Source organism: Miniopterus schreibersii (assembly GCF_964146895.1).
Source record: "Miniopterus schreibersii genome assembly, chromosome: X".
Classification (NCBI taxonomy): domain Eukaryota; kingdom Metazoa; phylum Chordata; class Mammalia; order Chiroptera; family Miniopteridae; genus Miniopterus; species Miniopterus schreibersii.
The window spans coordinates 13504927-13527366 of record NC_138104.1 but is presented as its reverse complement, the minus strand read 5'-3'; the positions used below and the strand labels follow the sequence as shown (position 1 = coordinate 13527366).

Genomic DNA, 22440 nt, shown 5'->3' with positions numbered 1-22440 from the left:
GGCAAGTCCTCATTCACTACCTAGTAGGGTGTTACAGTTTTCTTCACAGCTCTGAACATTTTGTTATTTAATCTTAAGAATGTTTTTTGCTTTTGTAAGTATGATTTATTCCATTCTATTTTCTGTCTCCCCCTGTAACCCCTATTGCACCATCCTTTGTAGCTTTACCCTAAGCTTCCTAGTCTTTTTCGCTGTCAAATGTCACCAACATCTATTTTCAATTCTTGCCTGCATTTCTGTATTATGTACCTGTTTCCTGATTTTTGTCTTTAATTACATGTTATTCCAAGTAATTAAAAAATACATTCTCACTGAAAAATTTCTGACTACAAATGAAACAATAATCTTTTGACTACGGGTAAAACAATAATCCATCTTGAGTTGTCAATCATAGACCCTTCCTAACACGGTAACCACCAATAACTCTTTGATAAAAATTTCTCTCTGACATCTTTCTATGCATTAAATTAATGTATGTACATAGAGATATGTCACAGTTTTGTAGGTATACTTTAAAGTAAATGATATATATTTTTCTAGAACTGGGAAATATTTCAGAGACACACTGTTAAGTCTGTTTAGAACTAACTCCTTTTTTGCGATATAACGTACCATAGTTGGGATGTTCTATAGTTTAATCCTTCACAAATGGACATTTAGAGAGTTCTAAACTTGTCTCTGTTATAAACAACATCTCACTGTGCACATGTGTTGGCATTTCTCTAGGCTATTTCTTAGAAATGGAATTACTGGGCACGGCCAGCATTGCTCAGTGGTTGAGCATCAACCCATGAACCAGAAGGTTGCAGTTTGATTCCTGGTTAGGGCACAGGCCCGGGTTGTGGGCTCGGTCCCCAGTGGGGGGCGTGCAGGAGGCAGCCGATCAATGACTCTCTCATCATTGATGTTTCTCTCTCTCTCCCTCTCCTTTCCTTTCTCTGAAATCAATTAAAAGAGCAGATATAGAAAAAGAAATGGAATTACTAGGAAAAAGACTGCATTTTAAATTTTGATCAATACTGACAAAAGCCTATACTGATGAATATCCCCACAAGCAGAGTGAGAGCGTACTTGTTTCCCAACACTCTTGACCAATACGTTGAGGAGTGAACAAGCAGCCTCTTTTGGATTTGTGCCTCCCTGATTGCTAGTGAACTGAGCATCTTTTCCAGTCGCTTTCCTAGAGAACGTCACGGTGGGCTGGAGCAGATTTCAGAACGGCCCATTGTAAAGCGGATAAATGTTCAGAAGCCAGAGTGGCACCACATGTTCTGAGGGCACAGAACAAATGATACAATCCAAGGATGTGAGATAATTTCAAGAGTGCAGTTAAGCCTTCTGCCTTCAGGAGACTGCCAGGATCGTTCCTGAACCTTCATTGGCAGATGAAAAAGATTGCTATAAAAACCTCCTGCAAAGGAAATGCCACGGATTGCCATCATAAGCAATTCTGATTTTTAAAGTATCCCCTCCCCCAATGAAATTCTCGCATATAGCCAAGCTTGACTTTTCTTGCTGTATTTTACCTATACCTTTTTATCTATATCTATAAATATCCATATGTATCTATATAGATGTCTATCTATAAAATATATATATCTATAAATATCCATATGTGTCTATATAGATATATATCTATAAAAATACATATATCTATAAATATCCATATGTGTCTATATAGATATATATCTATAAAACATATATATATTATGGGGTTTGATAAGACTTGGTCACAATGCTGGTATTCATCTGAAAGCTTTTCAGGTACTTGAGGGCTATTACTAAGTCTCTTGTGACCTCTCTTTCATCTGAGTGAATAAAGGCCTTAACCTGTCCTGAAGAATCTTTTGCCCAGGATTTTAAACTATGTTGCTTCCTGTATTACTAAACTCTCTGAGTCTCTAATACAGAAAGAGTAAAGAAGAAAAAAGCACCATCAATCCAACAAAAAACAAAAAAACCCCACAACCAAACCCGCTGTCAATATTTTGGCATCTTCTACTCTGTACTTTTTGCATTTTGTTGATATCAGACACACATTTTTTAAAGCCTATTTGGGAATTCCTTTATCTTAACTTTCTGATATAAACTAAAAATTCTTTGTAAGTATTGTAATGGCCACGTAATATTTCAAAATGTATCCTAATTTACCTAGCCTTTCTGATACTACTGCATATTTAAGTTGTAGCTGATTTCTTTCTATTTTGGATAATTGCTGTGAATAGCCTTGCACTTTGGCCAAATTGCTATCTAGAAATACTGTTTGAATTATGTTGCTGTTTGTACATCCCATTCCTGCAATACACAGGAGTCGGTGCATAGTAGGTGCTTATTATATGCCTGTTGCCTTACACAGAGCCTGAGTAAAGTTCTTTCCAGAGCTAACATCATTCTTGTTAACAATTACTATAAGTGATTAAGGTCACAGCCAAACAAAGTGCGAAATATCACCAGCATGTCTCTGAAGAATAAAGAATAGATGGAGTTACCTAGAAGGAGGGGCAGGTCATGTCTTGTCACTCCGTTTGACAGGAAGTTGCCAGAGGCCCATGGAGATAGGCGAAGAATACAATAGAACAAAACCACAGGCGCCTGTATTAACACACACTGGGTTCAGTCCGAGTAAGAGAGAGGCCCAGATAATGTCAAAAGACACCACAGATCCCGCTCACGCAGGGGTAGCCGAAGATGAATGTTTTCAGAATGGAGATATTTCAAATTGTTAAGTCTTTGGCCCTGATACTACAAATGGAGAAACCTTTTGTGCAAGCGAGCTTACACCTGAGAATAGTCTGAATAAATGAAAGGTCCGGGCAGGCAAGAACGCCCTTAAATGTACATGTATTGCAATTTGGAATAGTTGAAAACACGCTGCTATTTAATTTTATCATCCTAACTTTTGTGTTATGGGCGGTAGGTTGGTATTATTCCCGTTTTAAATGCATGAACTAATAGCAATTAAGGAACTAGCTGCGTGTCTCAGAAAGGATTTTGAGACCATTTCTTTTCAGTATACTGCTGGGATCAGAACAAGGCCACTTCTCAGATAATTACAACTCCCTTTCCCCCCAAATCTAGTTATGTTGAAAGATTAGGCTGAAGCAAAGGAAAACATCCCATTTATAGGTCAAATATCAGCAATTCAATACAGTTCAATCTAATGTGTGGGGTGGGAAAGGGGGTGATGAATAGCCTGAGCATCTCCTGCAGTCTGGTGTCACCAGCTTCCTCCGCAAAAGGTTCACAGTGTCAAGTCTTCCACTGAGAAAAGGTTTGCAAGTCTTTGGCTGAATGAAGTTCTCACACCAGATATGCAATACAAGCAAAACAAAACAAAACAAAACAAATACTCCACGCCAGAAACCAAAACAGAGCAGCAAACCTCAGGCACAGTTCCGTATTCAAGAATATTTTAAGCAGCATATGTTTTCTTTCCATTGGCAATCCTTGCCCTTGCCAAATCAGGATGACTGACACCCTTAATTTGCAATTTCCTAAATTTCAAGAGTCGTTTTTCTTTTTGATCACTATATAATGGTTTACCTAATTATTTTTTTTCAAGTTGTAGTTTTTGATGTTTAATTTCAAAATCAATTTAAGATATCTCAAGCTCCATTAATAAACTGCAATATCGCTTTACCCATTTTCTTGTGAAGCACTTACTTTAAAAAATGCATCATTCTAATGATTTTAAATTACTCTGCAGTGCACATACCAATTTATGACCATTACAAAATTTTATCTTTTCCCCCCAAAGCACTTCAATTTTAGAGATGTTCTGTATTTGGAGATAGAATAAGAGTTAAAAGTTATTTTATTTTTTTAATGTTTTTTATTGATTTTAGAGAGAGGGAGAGAGAGAGAGAAACATCAATGAGAGAGAAACATCAATCAGTTGCCTCCTGCACGCCCCCTACTGGGGATCAAGCCCTCAACCCCGGGCATGTGCCTTGACTGGGACTATGTGCAGCCGAGTCACACTGACTAGGGCAAAAAAAAAAAAGTTATTTTAAAAGGGTGTGAATACAATTTATAGCCTTTAAAATTCTCTACCCTCTCTGCTGTAGAGTGTAACCTAAGTAAATAAAATCTTAAGTGTTCAATGGTCAAGAAAATAAGCTTAGGATGAAGATATTATTATAAAATAATTTTCTTTTTATTCAAACTAATGACAGTATTCTTTAGAAATAAACACAGACTCATAATGTGTAAGCACAGCAATGTGTGAATGTGTACAAGTATGCATGGGTGTGTATGAGTGAGCAAGCATGTGTTTGAGTGCATGCGTGTGTGTACAACAGTGTATTCACATATCCAGTATATGTGATGATGCGAGCATACCTTAATGTGTGAATGTGCTAGACTGAGTATGTGTGCAGTGTGAGCACTGTTTGTGTATGTGCATGAGTGTGTTTGAGTGTGTGCATGAGTAAGTACCTGCACATTTGTGCATTTGTGTGACTGAACATACAGAAATGTGTTTGTGTGAGTGTGCCACTATGTGACTTTCTGGCTTAAGTACATGCTTGGAGATTAAATGCTACATGCACTTTTATTTAGGCAGCCCTTAGAGCATGCTCTAGAAATAATTTATAAGCCTTAGCACAGAAGGGAGGAAATGTTCCCCACCCCCAACGGTATCTATAACACATCTATAGGATATTTGCATAAACACGCACACAATTTATACCTTGCTTGGAATTTGCAGGGGGGAAAAATAGCAATATTCAAATTTTACCCCAGGATTTTGCACCTGGTTCTATCAGTTTAATAGATGTAAATCAGCTGCTAAAGCTGGGAATTCTTCCTTCCCCTTGCTTAAAAAAAATTTTTTTTTATGTCTTTATTCTCTCAGGATTCCTCATTCACAGTGACACATGTCACTATCACAGTGATTGAGGATACTTTGGGATTACTATTTAAGAGACTAATTAACATCCATTTCCACACCCAAGACCACCCTTAATGTTGTAGAGGGCACCAGGCACATTTCTGGGCCCTGCCAATGCCTGTTCACTGATACATTTCTCTGTTATTGGTTAAAGCATGCTGCTCTAGAAGGTAGAAGACAAAGCCCTAGGGGCCTCGCTAGCAGGTAATGAGTGCCAGGTTCAGTGCCAGAACCTTTACATACAGTATCTCATTTAATCTTTACTGCAATCTTGCAAGGTGGTGTGCATTCCATTTTTCGGATGAGATGCCATGGCTCAGAGAGGTGAAGTGAGTTGCTTAAGGTCATATGGCTAATTAGAGGTGAGGCTGGCATCACATTCAGGTCCATCTAACTCTAAACTGTGTTCTTTGCACTACACTGTGCTGAGCCTTTTTGATTGAATCTGAAAGTATGACCTTTACAGAATTTATATCTTCCCTCACTGAGCACAGGGTTTATTTGGCTGCCTGCTACTCTCTGGCCCTCAATTGCCTTCTCTAATGATGCCTAAAAACTTGATTGATAGCAAGTTCATATCTACCTTAGAGGCAATGAATAAATTCATGAACCATACTTCCAATGTTAAGCCTCACTATATATTTATTTTAAAGTATACTGGCTTGGTTAAACTTGTTACTGCCTGTGGAATAGAAACTATTTACAGAATAACTACTAGGTGCCAGAGGTATTACACCCATTTTACAGAAATGGGCACCAAAGCTTCAACAAGTTAGGTAACTAGCTTAAGTCTACATAACCAGAACCAACCAACTCTACAGCCCTGCTAACAGGCCCGGCTGGATAAGCTTCTTTGTTTGACAAGGCCACTGGCTCTAATCAAGCCACATTGTCTTCATTTATCAAATGGAATAACAGTGCTCTCACTGCAGGTCTGTGGCAAGGATGAGATACAATATACATTATGCAATATACAATATAAAATATACAATATACATAAAGCACTTTGAACATAATAAACCATTACTACATCATAGCGATGATCTGAGTTATTACAGTTAAAGATGAGTATGAGCTTTGGCAGTAAATAAACTTAGCTTCAAAAGTGCTGCCTCCTACTGGCTACGTGATCCAAGGCACGCTGCTGAATTTCTCTAAGTTTTCCTTTCCTCATCTATAAAATGACGATAGCATTTTATAACACCTTTACCCAAAGTGTGTTCCAAAGAACACAGATATGAAGAAATGTTCAGCAAAGCCCGGTTGCCTGTTCAAAGATTTGTGGAAAGCTCTGCTCCACAGTTTCCTTCTTGTAGGGATTTTTAAAAATCTGGAATATGAAAATGTGGTTTGTGAATTTCCAAGTGGGAGTTAGCACATGCAGTATTTCTGCTTTTATTTTATAACCACAGAATCTTTTTTGTTTGTCTATAAAATCTTGCAGAAAATGGTTGTAAAGAAAGTACTCTGGAAATACTGACTTGTGATGAAGATTTAATGGATATTTGTAAAGTACGTACATAGTAAGAACTCAATAAGTGCAACATTATCACCATCATCATCATTACTACTGTTACCATAATCATCATTATGGTCATTAATAAGCCCTACCATGGAACAGATTATCTGGGCCACAAAAGGTATGTCTCATATAGTCCTAGAAATAGGGGAGTGCAAACTTTTCAGCTAGAGGTTTTTGTCAGCCAGATTAGGGTGAGCTAGTCCAATGACGGTAATGACATTGGGTATATTTATTTATATAAAATAGATTCCTTAGACTCACCAAAGTGTTCTTTGAGGACTAAGATTTTTCTGGAGCATCCCAGGCTAGAATTTCACAGGTAGATGCCCTGTTGTTGCATTGCCCTTTCTGATTGTTTTTAACACGTTCGTGAGCCCTTGTTTTTAACACAGCTATCTTCCCATATATGAGAGTTTTGCCCAAAACAGCAACAACTACAAAACTTGGCAGAGGTAAGGTGCACTGCTATTGAATGCCTGACTTATATAACTAGACTATCTTTCTTTGGGTCCTGATTCAATTCCCTGGCAATCTGGAAATGATTTGCCGTTGCCCTTGTATATCTCCTGTCAAGGTGCACACAGTTTGCTTAGATATATGGTCCTTTTAAAATCATCTTTAAACTTTTATCCATTCTCTGCTCCTTATGGTAGAGTTAATCACATCTTAGGAGCTGAATTCTAGGATGGTGGTGGATCCTTTTGCTTTCTACCAGAAGTCTTCAGGGACTATGTGGGTTGCTTCCCCATGAACCAATCTTTTAGAGAGATATATTTTTAGAGAGAGATGTAGTACCCACAAGGAAATTTCCTCACACATAAAAAATGTATTTATGGACCAAAGCTGCTGGTACTGAAGGGTAGGATGTGGAATAAATCTACAAGAAACTTTGTATCTAGCATGGAGGCCAACATTATAGATTTTATTTGTTATATAAGATTATTGACTAGGATTAGCTTCTCCTTTCTCACTACCATGCTTAAGAAAGATATTATGAAAAAGGGAGAAATTAATCACTTCTTCACTATTTCCACCCTTGGTATACAGTTCCAGGGCTTGTTTGCATTTATGTTTGGACTAATGATGCAAAGAGGCTGAGAGGAATGAGCCGGATTGAGGCTGTTACACTGTTGGCAATCTACTGATGCCCAAGGACTGCCTCCGCACATGTGCCTCAAGTGAGGGACATCTCCCATTATGAATGGACCAATGATGATTACAATGGATATACTCTCTGTCTCTACTCTCCTAGAATCTGGCTTGACAAGAATATTGGACAGAGAAAAACAAATAAAAACTTCTGGCCAGGTTAATGTGGTGACATTCATATCAATAAAAAGAGGCCATTGGGATATTTATCAAAGTCAAGTTCTGTTTATGAAAAGCTGATTGCTAAGTAAAAACTTAGATTTAATAACCTTGGGGGAGATCTGAATTGGCTGTCCCAGCCCACAACGTGGCCAGGCCCTGTGGAAGCTACACAGGGCAAGAGACTGAAGGTCAAGGTCAAGGCAGCGCAGATGCTGCCTGACAACTCAGTGGTCTCGAGCCTCCGCCTACATCCTACTCATTCCCCCTCGTATAGCACATGATTTTAAAAAACATTCAAGCTAAATAAAGCATCTGAGGGTGATTTTATGGCCTAAGAACCACCCAAGGACCACTCTGAATGACAAGCTGTAATCCTTGCCAATTTGTTTATTATCTTTATAGGTTTCCTAGCTGAACCCAGAGGGTTCTAACTCATTTTGTCACATAAAAACACCTCACTCCATCCAGGTTATAAACTTATTACTTTATTAGACTTTGTGTCTAAAATATATGCTGGTTTCCTTCTTGAGACATCGAAAGCCTGCCTGTTCAGGCCTATGTTCTATACAAGACATAGGTTTTCGTTAGGAATTTAATTATTCTACTATGGGCCCACATTTGTTTTCTTTATCATATTTTGCACAGCTCTTGAGTATGAACGACTTGATGCTTCCCCAGTCTTAAGAAATATAAGTATAAGCATTCTTTTTTTTGTATTTTTAAAAAATTTTTTATTCAAAATATTACAGATGTCCCTTTTTTCCTCCAATGACCTGTTCCACCCCTTCCCACCCCCCTCCCCAGTCCCTCTCCCCATCATTGTCCGTGTCCTTGGGTTGTGCATAGATGCACATAAGTTCTTTTGTTACTCTCTCCCCCTCCACCCACCCGCCCTCCTCCATCCCTCTGACATTCCTCAGTCTGATCTATGCTTCCATGTCATTGAATCTATTCTGTTCATCAGTTTATTTTGTTCATTAGATTCCACATATAAGCGAGATCATGTGATGTTTGTCTTTCTCTGCCTGGCTTATTTCGCTTAGCGTAATATTCCCCAGGTCCCTCCATACTGTCCCAAAGGGTATGAGACCCTTTTTCTTTATAGCTGCGTAGTATTCCATGGTGTGAATGTCCCACAGCTTTTTATCCACTCATCTATCAATGGGCACTTGGGCTGTTTCCAGACCTTAGCTGTTGTAAACTGTGCTGTTACGAACATAGGGGTGCATATATTCTTTCTGATTAGTGTTTCAAGATTCTTAAGATATATTCCTAGAAGTGGGATCACTGGGTCAAAAGGCAGCTCCATTTTTAATTGTTATGGTTTTATTCTCATAAATTAAAAGTAGGTTTAATAATCACTACCCTTGTTGTCTTATTATTGTTGAAAATAATTGTTGGGTCAATTTTACTAAAATTCAAACTATTTCTGGTAGACCTTCTCCACTTAAAACTGACTTGGTTAGTAACCCTATACTACAAGTTTACTTGTTCATTTACTTTCTGTCACCACAGAATTAGTTGAATTTGGAAGAAACATTTGGTTATAGTCTCCAGGCTAGATTTAATACTGCCAGATAATAGAGCAATGCTATGCAGAACAAATATAATGTGAGATTCAAATGTAAGCCACACAAGTAATTTAAATTGTTTTTAGTAGCTACATTAAAAAATTTAAAAATATAGGTGAAATTAATTTTAATAATATACTTTATTTAACATAATATATGCAAAATGTACCATTTCAACATGTGACCAATATATAAACTAATGAGATACTTTAATTTGTTTTCCACATCAATTTTTTTTTTTAAATCCTCATTTGAGGATACTTTTTCCATTGCTTTTCAGAGACAGTGGAAGGAAGGGGGAGAGAGAGAAACATCAATGTGAGAGAGACACATCGATTAGTTGCCTCCCGCATGAAGCCCTGGGATCAAGCCTGTAACCGAGGTAGGTGCCCTTGGCTGGAATCGAACCTGAGACCCTTCAGTCCATAGGCCAACACTTTAACCACTCAGCCAAAGCTGCTAGGGCTCCACACCAAAATTTGAAGAGGATCCACAGGTGAAGTGTGTCACTGGTCTCAATATACAGAAATGTTTTATTTCCATTGAGCTATGGTTTTGTCTTTATGTTGAGAACACAGGAGATCACAAAACTGGTCATGGTGCCCTGTTGTGTTGGTTGGGAGCTAGAAAACTACAGTGAAATTCAATGTTATTTAGCTGCGCACATGTCTTCCTTAAATAAAGATTACATTTCTCAGCTTCCTTTGCTTCCATGTGTGGCCAAATGACTTAGTTATTGGTCAATTAGATATAAGCAAATGTTTCCAGCAGTAGCTTCAATGAAGTCTCATTAAAAGAGAGGGGACAGGTCCTTCCCCCCACCCAATTCCTTCATCTTGCCTGGAAATAAAGACGTGGTGGCTGGAGCAGTGGCTGCCCTTCATACTATAAGAATAAGGGTATCACCTTAGGGATAGTAGAGATATGAGCTAGATGAAGTTTTCTTTCTAGGTCAACATACAAGCCTTGGACTGTGTACCCCTAGATTTCCTTTGTGACAGAGAAATTCACACTTGGATCTTATTTAAGCCACTCTTATTTTTTTCCTTGCAGAAGGGATTTCCTCTTACTGACTCTAATCTTAGCTGACACACCAGGAATATAAATTTTCATTGAATATGATTTTATAAATAAATAGCATGACTTAAAGAGAGTAAAGAGAAAGAACAACTACTTTTTAGCCAACTTTTCAGTAAAACATCTATTCTACAAACATAGGAAAAACACCAAATGGGTAAGGACAAAAGAAGGTAATGACTTTGGAGTAGAAAGAATTTCATACTCTTTTAAATTAATTCAGCTTTACAATGTCTAAAAATGAATTTCTTTAAGACAGCTACTAATTTGTCTTCTCCTTACAAAAGATGTCTTTGAAATTAGTCTTTACAATGAGAAATGAAATGTAATGACAATAATAGCTACCACTTATTATTATAATTTAATGTCTACTATGGGGGAAGCACTATGCTAGCTGTTTTACATATATTATTATCTCATTTAACCCTTACAATTACCCTACCTAGTAAGAATTATTTTCCTATTTTATAGGACAGGCTCAGAGAAACCAAGTAACTTATTCAAGGTCACACAGTAACTTAGAGGCAGAGAGGGGATTTCAGTTCATTTCTGCCTGAATTTTCCTATGTCGAATCTGACAGTTTTCATAACATTCTGTTAGTCAAGTTAGAGATGCTGAGATCCTGCCCTGTATATATGCAATGCCAATATTTTAGAGAGTCACTGGAAAGTTAACATCTGTTAAATTTGAACAAGGCTCTCTGAATGGTATATTGAACAAAAGGTCAAAACCAGAGATCATGATACTTGCTTTCCATATTAACTATGTGCCTAATAATCTGCATGATCTTACACAAGTCATTCAACCTTCTGGGCCTCAGTTTTCTCAGCTATAGAAGGAGGGGGAAGAACAAAGTGATCTGTAAGATCTATTGTAGCCACTATTCCATGGTTACACCAACAAATATGTCAAAGAAGAAATGAACAAAGGGAAGTAGGCAATAGCATTTAGAGTGTTTTGACTCTCATTGCTTGACATGCAGAATTCAATTTAAAAATTGAATGGACCTAGCAGGAAGTGTGGGAAGCTTTTTTGATTGTTGAAACTGTTTATTCTTGATTAAATCGTTAATTTTGACTGCTATGGTTTCAGAAATATGTTTTCAACAGTAAATCTCAGACACTCCTCCAATGAACATGAACTGGATCATTTTCCTGGCATGGAAGAACTCTTCTAAGTTTGCTGGATTGTATTGTGCCTACCCATACCTTAGTCAAAAAGAATTCTTGATTTAACTGGAACTTAAAATTTTTTCTCCACTTAAGAGTGAAAAAATGTTAATTACTAAAAATAAATTTAAATGTAAGTTTGGCTGAAATGCACATTCTGCAGATGTGGAAATTGAGACCCATAGTGGTTGATTTGCCCAAGATTACGCGGAGAGTCAGTTCTAGCAGGATACCAAAAGCATCTGAGGATATGGGTGACCTAGAGTTTTGGTGAAAGTTCAGAGTGGGAAACAGATTATTAGCTAAACCTTGGGCCTGCATGGGATAAGGGATCAATATTCAAAACCAATCTAGAAGAAACTGTGCCTTACAAAGACAGACTAGAAGAAAATGATCTGTTTCAGCCTTGGGTCTATGAAGATATTAAACAACAAGCCTCCTCTGAAACTTTATGGCCACTAACCAAGTTCCTTGTGGACTTGGGGCCTCAATTTATACTATTTGTATGGTCCAAAAAAGCACAACCTGAGGTTTTTAATTAAAAATTTTCCCTAATCTGTAGTGCAGATAGGCTACTGACAGAAGCAAATGTAAATGCTCCCCAGAGGAATACTTTCATATAGGAGTTAGAACTTCAACATATTTGAACTTACAATAAAAAATAACAGAAACAAGAAGAAAAGGCATCATATGTTGCAGACGACGAAAATAACAAACCACAGACCTACACCCACAAAGATTTAACATGCTAGATTTATCAGATACAACATATAAAATAAGTTTAATATGTTTAAAGAAAAGAGAGTAACAAAAAGCACAATAAGGAACAAGAAATTACCAAAAACTAATGAAGCATATTTGAAAAAACAAACAAACAACAAAATAAAATTTTAGAATTAAAAAGTAATTACTGAAATTAAAAATTGACTAGAAGGATTAAACATCATAATAAGCACAGTTGAAGAGATATTTAGTGAGTCAGAAGGCAGATTTGAGGAAATTACCTACAATATAACAGAGAAACAAAGAAATGGAAAATAGGAAAAAGAAATAAAAGACAGAGTCCACAGTGGCTCCATCAGTCTAATATAACTTCCACAAAGAGATAATAGAGAAGACCAGAAAATCATGTCAATGAGATAATGACTAAACATTTTCAATGAATTATGAAAGACACGGGTCCTTACATCAGAGAAGCTCAGCACGTTACCAACAGGACAAAAATAAAATTTATCCACACTGCTCTGTAGGACAGGACATTGGCTGTGAATTCTATTGCCAGCCTCAACTCTGACACATACACAATGAAGTAAGTTGTCCTGTGTCACACAGGAAATTAGTTCCTTCAACGATAAAATGAGGAAGCTATTACCTACCTTACTTGCACCTATGGACGTTATGATAGTAACAGAAACGTTTTGCTAGGTTACTAGGAATGTGAAAGCCTGAGTATAAACCAAATTCTTTACAGCAGATGCAAATACCCATTCAGAATTTCTATGAGCTCCAACTTAGGAGTGAACGTGTACTATCCGGGTGAAAGTGTACTATCCTTATTTTTTAACAAAAGACTAATCTCTGTCCTATCCCTCTTTGTATTCTCTCCAATGACTGAAAATATATATAAATCAAATATCTGAAACAGTTCTACAGGTATTTTGTACCATCCAAGCTCAATATGTAATCCAAATTCTAATAATGATAACAGATTATAGCCATAATGATGAAATGAAGAATATGGATATGGGAGCATTTGGAGAAAAAAATTAAAACCATCAGATAGCCCTGGCGAAGTGGCTCAGTTGGTTGGAGTGCTGTACTATAAAACAAAAGGTTGTGGGTTCAATTTCCAGTCAGGGCACATGCCTGGGTTGCAGGTTCGATCACTGATCAGGGCGCATATGGGAGGCAACCGATCAACGTATCTCTGTCACATCAATGTTTCTCTTTCTCTCTCTCTCTCTCTCTCTCTCTCTCGCTCTCTCTCCCCCCACCCCCAATAAAAATCAATGAACATATCTGGTGATGATTTAAAAAAACCCATAGGATATATGTAGGATATATTTTTTAAAATATATCTTTATTGATTTCAGAGAGAGAAAGGGAGAGGGAGAGAGCGATAGAGACATCAATGATGAGAGTCATTGATTAGCTGCCTCCTGCATGCCCCCTACTGGGGATCGAGCCCACAACCCCAGTGTGGGAATCAAACCCCGATCTCCTGGATCATAGGCTGATGCTCAACCACTGAGCCTTGCCGGCTGGGCAAATGCAAGGTATTTTTATTACAGGAATGAAAGTATCATTCAATTTACTTGGGGGAGGTATATGGTGTGCTCTTCAATATCTCCAATCACTTGATTTTGGCACACAGGATTGGGATGATTTATTCTGATCCATCTCCATGTCTTGGCTACCAATTTTGCAAAATTATAGTCTGGCTTCCTTCAACCTCTCTATTTCTCAGCCATCTCCACATACAGCCCTTCTACCTTTGCCTCCTCTGTCAGGTGACTACCATGGCAGTAAGTCACACTGTAGAAGTCAGCACCCAGGTGGCCACTTTCCCTACAGGATCTCACCTACAGGGCCAGATACATGTTTTCAATGCACTCTTTTCTGGGTCTGTTTTCATTTCATGTAGCTAAACATGGAATTGAGAAAAATATGAAACAGGAAAAAAACCTGGGATTCAGAATAAGAGGCTGAGTAAAGAAGAGTGCCTTTAACAGAGACACATAAAATTTGCCTGTTTACTTTGGGTGCTCTAATTGGTTTGTCCAAATGCATTCCTTATTGTTAACTGTACTTTAAGCGTGTAAATGATCACACATCCTCACACTCATGTTTACTTACATTTTCTTGCTAGATAAATTGCCACCTTTTAAAAATATATGTCCCTGGTTTGAAAAACAATTTTAAAGCTTTAATGTCCTGAAACAGTCAGTAGACGTAGCTCAGATTTACAGAGGAGGCAGCTGCAAATTTTCCTGTTAGTTCAAACTTGTCAAATTGTCAAAAGTTTCACTGGATTTTTGCATTGCTGCCTGCTAATGATGGCATAACAGGTGTGGGTTTTATTGTCTCAGAACAAAATGTAAAAGATGTAATATGAAAACACTTGATATTTGATGTACTTTGAATCACCTCGCTTTGCACATAATCTTAGGGCCATTAAATGAACTCTCTTCTATAAAGATAAGGGATTTTCAAATCTGAGAATATTTGGGGATTTAATATCTCCTTTCACTTGAGACAAAAAAAAAAAAAAAAAAGGCTTAGGGGATGACAAACCATCTCTGAGTAGGATGTGTTGCTAGGAAATCATGATAATAGTGTGACCTTTTTTTCTCATTTTATATCTACTTCTCAAAGATATTTCTGTGGATTCAGTCTTACACACTTAATTTGACTTGGGATTCTGCTAAGGATGCTGTGGGTTGTATTTCTAATGCCACCAATGAACTTCACTTACCGATTCAATAATCTAGAGTTAATGTTGTCAATGGCGTGCCACTATGTTTTAAGCAGGACTTTATTTTATCAAATCTGTATCATCTGAAAGCTTATCTTTTATTTTCTACTGAGTAGGAAAAAGAATGACTTTAGAATAAACCTGATCAGAAGTTGTCATACTTCCAACAGCAAATTAAAGATAAATAAGCCTACACAGAATTTAGTCATAAGCCTTTTGTCCCTGTGCGCTGAAGAGCACTGTGAAAACCTCCCAGCACGTTTCAATAACTGATTGTCTATATCTGAGCTTTTCTTTAAGTCCAGGCAATTTGTAGCACTGCAATGTGTTAACACTGTTTGCTGACTAACAGAAATACTTCAGAGAACTCTTCTGTTTCTATGAAATCCAGGCGTGTCTTCAGAATTCAATATGGAAAAGTGCCTGCCATCTTCAGTTCCTAATCTGGCTACATTCTCTCTTTTTTACTGAAGATGTTAAATTTTAGTTACTTTATACATGCGTACACTTTTATCTTCAGTGATATGATGAATACCTACATAGTTGTGTCAGTAGCAAGCGCATTATATTTTGAACAAAGCTTCTTTACCAAGTGGCATGTATGATCCTGCTGTTAGTGTAACGTCTGCAGAAAAAATACAGTGTACACACTAATCATTTCATATGGCCTAATCAATACCTGGAAATTGCAGGAGAAATGATGTATTGTATGTGATAGACATGTAGAGTCAGATAACAGTCTTTTGATTATTGGCACTTTCAATAAAGGGGAAAACTAATAATGTCTTTAAAGCATATGGTATTTGTATAATCAAGGAAAATTTCCCCAGCAACAATAATTATATGAGCCCGTTACAAGTTCCTCTCCTAATTATCTGTTTTATTAGTAGATCATATCACCTTTCATTAGGGGACGCTTAAAAACATAACGAGACATTGCTTTAATGAAGATATACACATATATGCACACACACATTTCTGTGTCTGTGTTCATGTGTATCGCTATAAAGAGTGGTATATTCTCAAACGGCATGGGCTATATATCAAAGTGTGAATGTCCTTATAACGAAAACAAAATGTATTTATAATGAATAATCTCTCACCATAAACAATATGGAGTTAAGAGGGTTTATGGACTGTATCCACAAACCATTCATAATCAGTGTCAACAGCTCAATATACAGGATTAAGAATCATAGATCTCAGTGTTGGAAGGGGCCTCAAGGGCCATCTGGCTAATCTTCTACCGTTTCAGAAATGAGCCAGCGGAGACTCAGGATAGTTAAGTGAGTTACTACTCAAGGTCACTGTGCTGTGAACACACACACACACACACACACACACACACACACACACACAGAGTCATTTCTCTAATGAACAAACAAGGTGGCCACATGTCATAGGATGGCCTGAGAACAGATATCTTTATAACAAAGCCTTATGGGCGTTTCAGGAACTAACCCTGCTTAGATGGGCTATATGCTGAGAGTACCTCATGGTTTCTGTTGTATTGCAAATACTGACTTCAGAAATACACCTAGGTCTAATGTTTCCTATCTCTCTAACTGACTAATCCATTTCTAAGAAAGAGTATAATAAGAGGGGATCACAGTAGACAAGGGCAAGTGTCCTCCTCTCTATGTGAAAGCTTCCTTTCTATGAATTTCGCTGTCAGTCATCTGACAATAACAGTAGATGTGAGAGGAAGTTTAACCAAGAAGAAAGGAGTACAAAGCTCTAAACTCTGCTTTTATGCTTCCCCTCCAAGACTATGTGACCAAGAGAAGCCAGATTTTATGAAAGAAATACAGTAGATGCATTTTACAATGCTGATATTAGAGGTCAGGGCCAATATCCTTAGTACAGGCTAAATGCATTGCTGAGATTTCAGGGCAAGGAGGTACATTTTAAGGGAGCATGATCTGACCTGTAGTATATCCAAATCTAAGCCATGTTATAACAAGCTTCTATTGTGTTCCTCTTGAGGTAGTTTTAAAGACTAATGAGTTAACCTTTGTGAAGTACCATGAGACCTTCAGATTAAGGAAGCCTGTATCAAGTATCAATTCAGTGCCGCTAACAATACTTAATGTACCTAGAAAACAGACTGAAAATCATCAGGAAACCATTCACTGCCGTCCCCTTAGTATCAGAGAAACATGGTTAACATGCTAACAGTAAGCTTCATGAGCTGAGAGGAAGAAAATGACCAATGGCAAAGAGCATATCCCCCTTTGAAATGACATGATCCATTATAAGAATCTAATGTTAACTTGCTTCCTGTACTGAGCACACTCAATTAAAAGACTGCACAGTGAGATCATCTTGATGGTTAAATATGCTCTGTGGGAACAACCTCTGAGGAGCTTAAAAATCACAAGACTATTTCTACCATGACAATGGACGTTTGGAAGGCATTTCCTCCCCTTATTTTTCAAGTTGGTAGTTTTATTAGGAAGCCTTTAGCCTAAGAGGCTGTTCAGTTTTGGGTAATACCTATGCACCCTTACACTTCTTTGAGCAAGAGATGCTTCTAGTGTTCTTTTTCTATTGGGTCCAGAACAGATGAATGTGGCTTCAGTGCAGGATCTCTGCAAAAATGTGTCATTCATGTGCTTGATATTTGATGCCCTTCATCTCCTTGAACTTTCCTGTTTCAGTAAACTAATCTGTCCACATTAGTCCCAGTTCCCTGTCTAACTCTTCCTTCTTCCTTTGGTGGGGCTCAGGGTGGAAGGGCTGAAAAGAAAGCTGGACATGAAAAAAATCATCAGGTTGAGTTTCTACTTTCAGGTTTGCAACTGGTCAGGTCTATGGCCTTGGACAGGTTATTTAAGCTCTCAGGCCCTCCGTTTCCTTGTTTCAGAAGGTTGTACATTTCTTGTTCATTGCTTACTGTCTGTCTCTCCCTGACAGACTAAGCACCACTAGTGAGGAATCTTTGTTTTCCTCACTGATGTAGCCCAAGAGCCCAGCATGGTAGGTGCTGAAGAAAATTTGTTTAACAGATGAGTATTTCATATCTCAGTTAGCGATGTTGCCATTCAGCCAGTCTAGCAATGTAGAAATCATGGAATTGGTGAATATTTCTGCCTCTACTTACACTTACATGGCAACCACCTCCTATATCCTAACCTCTCTCATGTCTGTCCATTCCTCTCCATCTGCACTTTAATTCCCTTATATTGAGTAGTCATCATTTTTTACTATATTCTTCGAACCATTTTCAGAGTGATATTTCTAAAATGCAAACATGGTCACAATGCTAACCTTCTTAAACCCCTTCAATGGCTTTCCCATTGTCCTCAGAATAAACCCCAAGCTCCTAGGAAAGGCATACAGGGCCTTTCACAATCTGTAAAGTCTTTTGTGGCCACTTCCTAGACCTTCAGATATTGTTAAATCTGCCCTGCATACTGCATCTCTCTCCCTTTTATAGCACTTAGTGAAAGATGTTCTAAATAGTTACTCACACTTGTCTCCTCAAAAATAGATTGGTTTCATCTTAAAGTATCCCATTGCCTGACATGCCGACGGAGATATAACAGGGGTTCCATAAATGTTTGGCAAATAAACAATTCAATGAGGAGGTAGACTATATTCAAAGAAACCCAAAACACTAGTGTTCATTCAAGAGTTAAGACTTCTCCAAAGTCTTGCCTGACTGTAGGGCCTCTTCTCAGAGAAATAACCTACTGCTCCCTCTTTGTGCTCTCCAGCACATGGCCCTGGACATAATCTAAAAAGATTTTTTTATCCATGGTGAATTAGATGATGGGCTCCTAGAGGACAGTATAGGATAGTGGTTAAGTGCACAGAATGGGCTAAGGTATTCTGAAGCCAGAATACCTTAGTCCAAGTTCTAACTCTGACACTTGTTGTATGGCTAACTTTGGGCAAGTGATTTAACCTCTTTGTGCTTCACTTTCCTCATCTGTAAGGTAAGTATAATTACAGTACTTATCTCTTAGGTTGCTGTGAAGATTAAATGAATACATGTACGACACTTAGCCTGATGCCTAATACATAATAACTGTTATGTAAATGTGTGCTCTAATAATAATACTAATGCTATTATTATTTTAAACATGAAGCTCTAGGCCAAACTATATCTGACCCATGGAAGGATGGAATGTGTTCAATAACATTTAGTAAATAAATTGATCATCAGATTAGAGCCATACTCTACAACCTTATAATGCCCAGTAACTTCCCTTTTGTAACCTTCTTCTAACTTGTTCAATGTGCCTCCCCCACTATACAATAAGCCCCTTTCATGCAAGGACCATGACAGTCCCATTCACCACTGTATCTCCAGCACCAAGCACAGGACTGGAGACTTTTCTGTTCAGTGGCACCAAAGGTCCCACAGAGCACCTCTGGCTCCTACTTATCACATATCATTTTACATCCTTAACATCCTTAACAAAAATAGGCAGAGGCTTCATAGGAGTTATCATTTAGTAATTCTACTCATTTAATGAGTGCATGGTCTGTTGCTAAGAAGAAAAGTTAAAGAATTACTCCTTATTTTTAGCTTAGGTGGAAAAACAAGTCCTGTACACAATTACCTACACCATGATGCCCTTTTTACTCTCTAGCACGCAAACTGTCAGGAATATAGTCAATAACATTGTGATAACTATGGATGGTGTCACATGGGTACTGGAAATATCGGGGGACCACTCTGTAAAGTATAAGATTGTCTAACCACTATGCTCTACATTGGAAACTAATACAGAACAATATTGAATATAAACTGTAATTTAAAAATTAAAACAGAAGTTCTTTGAAAAAAATTGTAGTTGGTCTTGGTGGGTAGGTTGGATTTTCATAAGTGGAAAGGTAACAGCATTCCTTGCTGAGGAAAAGGCATAGAGAACAGTGTGACGTATTGGGGGTAAAGCAAACACAGATTACTTTAGCAGAAAGAAGGATTTATGCAGAAAGCAGAAGTAGAAGACAGTCTGGAGATAGAGATTTGAAATGGTTTGTAATAAGAGGCCAGGATATTTGAAGTTTATCTATGGACAATGGAGAACTGTGGATGATGTTAGGGTGGGGAATAGGAAAATGAAATCACAGTTGTGGGAATAGAAATTGGGCAACAATATGGCAACATATAAATAAGCAGAGTTCCTGGGCTAAGTTGGGTTTTTAAGTGATGGGGCACCCAGTGGAAACATGTAGCAGATGGCTGGAAATGAAGGATTATTTGAGTTTGGGGAAATATAGATTTGAAATAATCTGTATAGATCTGATAGTGGGGGGCTTGGGAATGGAGGAAATAACTGCAGAATACAAAATGAGGACAGAGGTTCTAGCACAGACCTACGACGATGAAAACTACAATAAAAAACCCCAGCAGCATGTTGTATATAAAAACCCAGTAACATACTAGCCTAAGAAGTACTTGGAAACCCCTTACGACCCATGAAAGGCATACAGATGAGACTTTAAGGAGTACTGCCTTCAGGCAAAGACCAGTGAGGACCTCAGAGGAGGAAAGAGAGACAAGTCCAATGTACCTGTTGAGCAGTCAGATCCTGTCCATTTGGGGTCACAGCTGCACATTCCAGTGTCCAGAAGAAAAGTGCCATGTCCTGAGCACTGCTCCTGACATATAGGAAGTGGAGTTTCACAGTTGATCCCTCCCCAGCCAGTAGAACAGTGACATTCTCCTTTCACACAGATGCCGTGGCTGGAACACAGCGGGTCCAAGCAGTCCTCTGAAGGGCCAAAAAACAGGGGAGTTTTAAAATGAACATGAATGGCCACCACATGACACTGAGATACACTGATTTCCTAACAGTACGTCATTTCTGCTGCTTTCATTAGGCAATAACATGACTGAGGTCAGCACGGTGTTCAAACCAGAAAATTATTAACACTTAAGAATGTGGTGAGATATCATGAAGATTGCATCCTAAGTTTAGAAACAGGAAAGCACAGACATGTTGCGGGAAATTGTTAGTCATGTGCAGCACCCCCACAAGAATGGCTGGGTGGACCAGTGTGGGCCTTTGATAGGAATTCTTCGGCTTGGAAAGAAGCCCGAGGAGTTCTGGGGTCATTCCCTGCCTTTTCTGAGGCTGGAATCATAGCTCCCAGAAATGCCTTGTACTTAATGCGTCCAGAGGAGCTGATACATTTCAAAGTTTGAATTATTCAAGATATTGACAAAATGACCGCTGTTGCATGGAATTCACACAATGCAACCAGTCTACTGTACTCTCTCATTTATTCCTTAGAAGCACTGAAAATGCAACATGTTAAACCCAATTTCAAAAGTCCTTTCTTGTGGCTCCTCCTTCCATCAGGACTCAGTGATAGTTTCTAACGTTTAGGATATCACTGCTTCAATTCTTTTTGCCCCCGATTCTGTGAGTCTGGGAATTTTTGAACACATGTATAGTATGTGAACACACACATATATTTATATGTGTGAACTGTATTAGAAGTAGATTCCTACGCTTGCCTGGGGGAGCATTGTTTTATGCTTTTCACTGAGTGACCATGGAAAATGGGAAAGTTGATTTCCAAACTTCTAGTCTTCCCATACAAATAAGATGAGACAAAATAATTGACGACGATGCGGATGCACGCTTTGAATTGCCTTTCCAGCAATGGAAAAAAGCTGATACAATCTGCCATCATTTGCAAGGCTGGCCTAGTTTTAGGCTGTGGGGTGGCCATGGAACAGAGGGATTTTTAACAAGCATTATCATATTTCGTGTGATTGCCTTTATAATTAGCCCATGATCTCAGGATCATCAGCACAATGCTTTAATACCTGAGCTAATCAGCAATTAAATATCAGAAGGTTCGTCTAATTTTATTCATTCATTATTTTAGAAGAAGGCCATTTGATTATATTAAAATACAATAAAAATCTGAATAAATAATATTTAACTTAATATAACTCATTTTATTAAAAATGCCACCTTCAACGAATAGGTAAGATATACTTAAACCAGAGGCATAAAGTTATATGGCTGAAGGGGCCAGGCAGGTGGCAAACCGGAATGAATGAGGTGGGCTGGATGTAAGGTAACGGAGTGTGCTGGGAGCGAACTGAGAGCAGTTTGAAGGAAACTGCTGCCTCTTGGCTCCAGCCGATTGCTACCACGTAGGAATGTGAGCCCAGGGTTATCAGATTTTCGAGTTGTTCATGAGAGGCTAGAAATAGAGATTTTTATATGACACTTCTATTTCATTTTGGCAAATAAGTCACATTAAACAACAAAAACACCACCACCACCACCACCATGTGAACCAAACAAGGCCCATCCATAAGTCCAGTTGAACCTGTGGGTTCATGGTCTGTGATGTCAGACTTACAGCAGTTTTTTCTATTGTATATGAAAAGCTTAGACCACTAAATATGGCGCTCCATGCTAACTTGGCTATTTTACAATTTTTT

General features: G+C 38.1%; 1 protein-coding gene across 1 annotated transcript in view; it reads right to left on the bottom strand.

Annotated features, from left to right (window-relative positions):
• Positions 1 to 22440, bottom strand: part of TENM1 (teneurin transmembrane protein 1) — a 711536-nt gene that overhangs the window by 212169 nt on the left and 476927 nt on the right. The window contains exon 14 of the mRNA XM_081125839.1: positions 20546 to 20746. Coding sequence (XP_080981965.1) covers positions 20546 to 20746 — 201 coding nt within the window. The remainder of the gene's footprint in view (positions 1 to 20545; positions 20747 to 22440) is intronic.